This window comes from Chionomys nivalis, chromosome 12 (genome assembly GCF_950005125.1).
Source record: "Chionomys nivalis chromosome 12, mChiNiv1.1, whole genome shotgun sequence".
In the NCBI taxonomy this organism is placed as follows: Eukaryota; Metazoa; Chordata; class Mammalia; order Rodentia; family Cricetidae; genus Chionomys; species Chionomys nivalis.
The window spans coordinates 47693230-47700552 of NC_080097.1; the positions used below are offsets into that span (position 1 = coordinate 47693230).

General features: G+C 51.5%; 1 protein-coding gene across 1 annotated transcript in view; it reads left to right on the plus strand.

The window, feature by feature from the left end:
* Positions 1–2016, plus strand: part of Elp3 (elongator acetyltransferase complex subunit 3) — a 62605-nt gene extending 60589 nt beyond the window's left edge. Inside the window, exon 15 of the mRNA XM_057786527.1 lies at positions 934–2016. Coding sequence (XP_057642510.1) covers positions 934–1010 — 77 coding nt within the window. The 3' untranslated portion in view covers positions 1011–2016. The remainder of the gene's footprint in view (positions 1–933) is intronic.
* The last annotated feature ends 5307 nt before the right edge of the window (positions 2017–7323 follow it).

The following is a 7323-nucleotide window of genomic DNA, read 5'->3' on the forward strand; positions in this document are numbered from 1 at the left end:
TTCCCGCTTATCTTGGGGGTTACAATGTTTTGTCACTAGTCGGACATAGCACTTCTCTTCGCTGAGGGGATGGATACCTGCAGCATCATGGAGTATGCCCTCAGATCTAGAACTTGGGGAAGGGTGGCCGTTCGGGCTTTGAGCCTTCCTGTTGTCAGTCCAAGCTGCTGCCTGTGCCCATTTTTCTTATGTCCACCAGCCCCTTGCTCTGCACCAAGGCCGTGTTGGGCAGAGTTGTAATAATAACACGACAAGCAGAAGTGTGCGAGACAGAGTGTGGCTCCCCTGGTTAGAGTTAGTCCTGCTGAACGAGCCTCCGTCCATCGGACGGGCTTCAGCCGCTTCCCAACCGCAGACACTCTGAAGTGGGTGGGACTAGTGGTGAGGGGTTCTGTTCCTTGTTGGTGTAAGACTGGAGTGTTTACACTGACATCTGACTGGGGCGTCCTGGGGGCTGGGCCCTCACCCCACTCACCCGCTCTGCCTCTCAGTTGTCAGAACTGAGTTAAGGGGCCGTGTTTAGCTATGCAAGCTGTGTGGAAATCCATTTTTCCATCTGCTGCTGCCTTGTTCACCTGTAGAATGCCATTTGGAATACAGGCCTCCCATATGTGAACTCTCCGCTCCTTGTTCATCTGCATTCCCTCGCGCACTGGTACACACAGACCCTAAAACCCGTTGTGACCTCATAAGTGTGCGTGCCATATACCCTGGTCCTGTGCTAGCAGTTGGGAAAGGGCGTTTGTCCTACACAGCAGTCCGTGTTCATACAACTGCATAATCGCAGTGGGACAGATTTGCTATGCCGAGAGCGGTTTGGACGGCAGTGCAGTCTGAATGAGAGACAAGGCATGAGGCCGGGGGCCCGTCCCGGCTCTGATGGCTGCTAAGCTGAGGCTGACTAGAGCTCTGTTTACTTTGTCTCCCTTGCAGGCGTTGGCACCAGGAATTACTACCGAAAGCTTGGCTACAGATTACAAGGCCCGTACATGGTAAAGATGCTAAAATAATGGCCGCGCCCATCTACCTTCGTGCAGCAACCTCCCTGGCAGAAGACCAAGAGTAGGGTCTCTTGAATTCCCAACCGTGGCTAAGCAAGTAGATGAACCTGCCCCACCCCCTTGTGAAGTATTGTGCCCTCCCCTGTGGCTGCTAGCTCCCAGCTCTAGCCTCTCCTGGCAGAGGCTGGACCTACCCCCTTTGTGTACCCGTGGAGTTACTTCTGCTTTTGAGGCTTAATGATGTTTCTAGTTTCTAATTCTGCATGAAGGCTGCAGGTGAGCCATCTGGGCTTCGACGCTGTGACAAAAGCCAATCAACTCCTTTGACCATCATCGCTTGTGATTGTCATCTAAGGGGCAGCCTCGGGAGGAGATTATTTATATACTCCAAAGATGGAAGCCGGACTGCAGCACAGAAACGCTGTCAGCGTGACTCTCTGGCCTGTGACTACGTGCACGTTCACCCTGCACAGGAAGTCATTCAATGACTGTGCTTCTGTCTTGAAATGTGCTATGATTGGGAAAAGAAGAGCTGAGGTTGTGGGTTGTGTTGATAAGCTTGGTGCCAGCCATCCCCAGCCATCCTGTTGGGGGACTGCCCTGACCCAGGCTGTTATCTGCAGGGTGGTGTGAGCTGTCTCTAGAGTGCCATGCTAGCTCTGTGCCAGCCAGTTCTTCTGTCCTAAGCAGACATGGTCCAGTGTGCATAGCCAGAGCCTCGCAGCCCTGGTCGAGACTAGTCCATCCTCAGAAGTGTCTTTCTGCATGCTAATTGTGTAGGTGGGTGTGACGGTGCTGCATGGAGACATAGGCGTTTGGTAGTATGTGAAGCAGGCCTGCCTGACCTGCACAGAGGGGTGGTGGGTTTCCCAAGACTCCTTCATTCATCTAGTCCACTCAGTAGTCTAGGCTCTGAGAGAGCCTGCCTCTCCTGGGCATCTGCCATTTCCATCAGTGTGTGATGAAAACTGTTCTCTAAAGGTCTAAAAAATAAAGTCTTTAGCATAAACGAGAAGTGGTGTGGAGCTTTTTTCCCTCGCCCTGTAAAGACGGTGGCATTTGTCAGGAATTTACAGGTTTCATTCCGGTGACACGGTGTGTTTCCCCCGGGTGCCGCTTGCCATTTCATTAACGCTGCTGAAAGCAAGTGGCGCAGGGTTTCTCAGGGGCGCAGTGTGGCTCTCCAGCCACTTTCTGATAATGCGGTTTGGCGAATTTAGCTATTTCTTAGTTAGACATTTCCCCCATAAATGCAAAAGCATTAAACTAATAAAGCGCACACCTCCAGCTTTCACAGCCACATTACAGGAGCCGGTGCATGCTGGGCCAGCAGAGGGCCAAGGCTCCCTACCTGCAGCATGCCAAGGCACCGTGTGTCCCCCGGTCAAGTGAACCCAAATCCACAAGGAAGCCACCAGGAGACAAGCACATACAATGTTTGATTTTAATGGTGGCCACTCAGAGCAAGAATTTCAAACAAGCAAGGGACCCCTGACACCCTCCCCTCCCCTTCTTGTGACCTCGATGCCTGGTCCGTCTGACACTCAGCCCCGGGTTCCAAGTGCCCTTCCCAGGTCACCCCCAGCCCACCTTGGCATGCGTCTCTGGAGGCTGTACAAGTCCACAGAAGATGCAGAGCTTCACCAGGTGTCACAGCTCCTGACCTAGCGTCTCTTATGGCCGAAGTGCCTGGCCTGTGCTGCACCTGGCGTAGCTGCCACCTTCATTGATCCAGCCTCTGAGACCTGTGTCGCTCAAGCCAAGGCTGCCTTGTGAGGACGATCAGCTGCCTTGCTCCTGCCACCTTGACTCAGTCCTGCCAGATATGTGATTTTTTTTTTTTTTTTTTTTTTTTGACCTGCACTGAATACCTTTGGCAATGGCCTCAGTGCGCTCAGGTCACTCTGCTGTGTTCAAGCTTTGGACTAGGGAGATGGCTCAGAGGATGACTTAGGGTTTTTATTCCTGTGAAGAGACATCACGACGAAGGCAGGGAGCATGGTGGCATGCAGGCAGACATGGTACTGGAGAAGCAGCTTAGAGTCCTAAATCTTGCAGGCAACAGGAGATCGACAGACACAGTGGGCAGTATCCTGAGCATAGGAAACCTCACAGCCGGCCCGCACAGTGACATGCTTCCTCCAGCAAGGCCATATCACCTAATAGTGCCACTCCCTAAGAGATTATGGGGGCCAGTTACATTCAAACTACCACAAAGAATAAAACGGCTCTTGTGCAAAACTGAACCCCAGAACCTAGGTAAGAAGTCCCATGCGGCAGCCTGCATCTGTAATCCCAACACTCCACTGTGTTGGGAGGCTGAGGCAGGAATCATCCAGAAGCTCAGGTTAGCCAGCCTGGTGTACATGGCACAACCGAAACAACCAGAGAGACCCTACCTTAACCAGCCAGAAGTCCCTCTGACTCTGCATGTGTACCATGGCATGCACACACTGTGCACCCATTTTTTAAAAATCAAACTGTATCAAAAGCATACTGAAATTTATCCAAAGAGAAATACATTAAAGCACGGAGCTCGGTACAGAGCAATGCTTTTAAATTTGGGGGAAATTCCTTTTCTGTTTCCCACCCCTACAGAACAAAGTGTACTAAAAAAAAAATTTCATCAAAGGTGTTAAGGGTACCTTTTTTTTTTTTAAGGTTATCACCCAATTAGAAACACAAACTTTGTCATTGGCTCCCAGAGAGGGCCTGAGTTGATAGGAGGAACTGGACAGGTCTGGAAACTGCTGGGAGCTGCAGAACTCAGGGCAAGGCCCCCTACCTTCTGAGCGTTGGCTATGTGTGTAACATGAAAAAAGCTGTCATTGCTGCAGGACAGCACAAGAGTCAGATGAGGTCCAGTCTGTCACAGGAGCCGGGCGTCAGGAGTCACTGCACTGATGGAGTGGCTTCCCCACCACGGGTGCCTTGGATCAGAAACCACAATGCAAATAACTTGCTTCCCTCGAGTGGCACTTATGAGGTTCAGATGAGCCCATGTGGGCCAACCTCGTAGAACCACGCCTGTGTGATGAGGCACAAGGAGAACCAGCTGGCATTACTAATGTCTAGGAAGGCACCCTGTCAGGCCCGTGGTTCCAGCAAGAGTTTCTTACCTGGCACTGGACTCTGCCGTTTTTGCTGGAAGGGCTCTGAAGTTCTCAAAGAGTTACAAAGATAGTATCTACATGTGCATCCAGCATCCAGGCCACCGCCTCTGTCATCCAGATGCACCCTCTCTCCGTCACATGATGTTACAGGGGCCAAGACACTGGAGGAGCATGAAAACGCCACCGTCATTCTGAGGATGGCCTAGGAAGTTACCAGGTGTCTGCCGTGGAGCTGGTTGGGGCACCCACTGAGGAGTCCCTTAAAGAGTTCGGCAGCCTTCTGTGGTCGGAGCATACATATTTCTATGTAGTCAGTGTGGGCTTTTCCCCACCTTGGTTGTGGGGAAAAGATTGGTGGTTGTGAATGAATTGCCTTGGAAGCCAAAACAGAAAGAAACCAAGTACACTGTCTTGAGTGCGCTGCACGGAACAGAGGGCTGGACGATAGCAAGGGTACTGTGTGCGGTGTGGGGTAGTGAGCTGAAGAAATACACTTGTTCAGTCGCAGGGAGTTCCTTCCTGGCATGCGATTCCCACCATGTGGGTGAGGGCAGTCCAGTGCCCTCTGCAGTCTCCCATTCTGCAGTCTCCGCTCTGCTGACTAGGAGGTCCCAGTTGTCAACTGGTTACAGTATTCCCAGTCAGCAGAGTTGTCTGTCTGAAAAATCTGAACCAAGCTTGTGAGAATTCCCTGACAGGACCCTGCCCGCTTTTCGACACGTTTTATAATGGCCTTGCTCCACAGTAGAGTTCTGCATGCCACCAACGTGCGTGCGTGCGTGATTCCGCCAAAGGCACTTGTTGGGAACTGGATCCCCAGCAGAGCAGCGTTGAGAGATGGGGCCGAGGAGAGGTGTCTCAGTTGTGTGGGCTCCCTTTCTGACAGATTAATGTCTGTCAAGAAGTGGGTTAGTTATCACATTAAAGGTTCCTGGCAAAAATAGGTTAGCTGATCTTTTTCACACAGGTACTTGCTGCAAGAAGGCCCCTCAGGCCTCCAACATAGCAGCCAATGAAACCATAACAACTCTCTAGGCCTGGAGGGACGGCTGGGCGCTAGAGCTCATAGGTGATGCCCTGGCTTTGATCCTCAACACCACCCAAAAGGAACAAATACATAGATCACTGGTTCTCAACCTTCCTAACGCTGCGACCCTTTAATACAGTTCCTCACATTGTGGTGACCCAACCCTAAAATTATTATTTTTTTTGCTACTTCATAACTGTAATTTTGTGACTGTTTTGAATCATAATGTAAATATCTGTGTTTTCTGGTGATCTTAGCTGACACCTTGGAAGGGTTGTTCAGCCCCCCGCAGGGTTGCCACCCACAGATGGAGAATACTGACATAGATCTTGGCTACTCATAAATGGCCCAGCCTCAGGTCTTCTGTTCCAGAACAGAAGAAACTGGGACAAGGCGCCGTGATCTACTTAATCCGGGCTTATGCATCTGAAATCCTTTGAATTCTCAGTAATACTTAGAATTGGACATTAGACGTGGGGCCATACTGTTCCTCCCAGTGGCTTCACCACCACGCTTTCCCGCCCATGAGCCACCCCTGTGAAGGTTATGGGGGAGACCTGTCTAGAGCTTGGCCTTTTTCGTTCCAAAGTAGCAGCACATTCGATTGTGAACAATCTCATCATACAAAATGTCAAGCCGCCTGTTCGCCGGAGGCGCTGGAGCGTGAAGATCCGTTATTGAGGGCAGAGGTAACCATACCTTGTCTCTCCCGCCCTGACTGTAAGGTGCCACATGGAAGTGTAGTCCACACCAGCTGAGGCCCTGCACAGAGCTTCATCCTCCTGTCTCAAGGCCCCTCTCTTGTCCGCATGATTGGAGACGGAGCTCCAGACAGACTTGGCAGTACCAGCAGCCACCACCAGGGCAAGCAGGGCACAGGCTCCCATCACCTGGAACCCATCCCTACTCCAGAAGAGCAAGCAGGTGTGCAAACTGCTGGCCCACCCACGTCCAGCTGAAGAGAGAAAATGAGAGCAGGGAGGGGGCTGACAGAAGTGTGGGGGCAGGTGAATTGGCTCAGTAGGAATCAACCCCCTTACACTTGAGAACCTACCATTCAAAACAGGAAGCAAGATATCTGAGACCCCCAAACCATGCACTGAGGAGTTGGGTGTGGGGGCAACAAGTGTGCCCTGTCAGACTTCCAGTGTCAAGGACGCCCACATCTGAGCTGTGGTGGCTCCAGAACCGGTAACAGCGAGGCTCAGAGCTGGCAGTTGGGCTAGAAAGGAGTTGGTGTGGAATTTACACTGACCTACCGGTTCACCCCCCATTGCCACTGTCCAACCCCACTTGACACGATCCCTGCCGTGAATTCTTTGAACGCCCCCCACCCCCAAAGTCGTGCACCAAGAAAAGCAGCTGAATGCCGACGGTGGGAGGGCGCTGCAGAGAGAGCTCTCAGCTCGGAGTAGCTGGCCTGGTGGGAGAATTGACTCTGAAGCTGCTGTCTTGGGAGGGACGGCTGTCTCTGGGAACTGAATACATGGCATACCTTGCTCCCTCCCAAAACACACAAGGTGATGGTGTCCACGCGAGGGAGCAGGTGGAGTGGAGAACCTAGCACAGGCTGGGTTTGTTCAAACAGCAGTGACATGGCTCTGTGCCTTCCATCCGCTCAGCCTGCCCAGAATAGCATCCAGATGAGTGTTGCAAGGAGGCTGCTTGTTGGTTCCCAGCCGCCCAGCTAGCTTAGACCTGAAATAATCACATAGAAACCATATTAATTAAAATACTGCTTGGCCCACTAGCTCTAACTTCTTATTGGCCAACTCTTACATATTAATTTATATTAATTTAACTCATTTCTATTAATTTTTTTTTTTTTGGTTTTTTGAGACAGGGTTTCTCTGTAGCTTTGGTTCCTGTCCCGGAACTAGCTCTTGTAGACCAGGCTGGCCTCAAACTCCCAGAGATCTGCCTGCCTCTGCCTCCCGAGTGCTGGGATTAAAGGCGTGTGCCACCACCGCCTGGCCTCTGTTAATCTTTATATCACCATGAGGTCGTGGCTTACGAGCAAAGTTTCAGCTCTCTCTCCAGCAGCTCTCTGACTTCACCCTTCTTTCTCCCAGCATTCATTCTGCCTTCCCCGCCTACCTAAATTCTGCCCTGCTATAGGCGCTGAAACCTTGCTGTTCAGAGAAAGAGAGACCCTGTCTCAGAAAACAAGGTGGACGGCTCC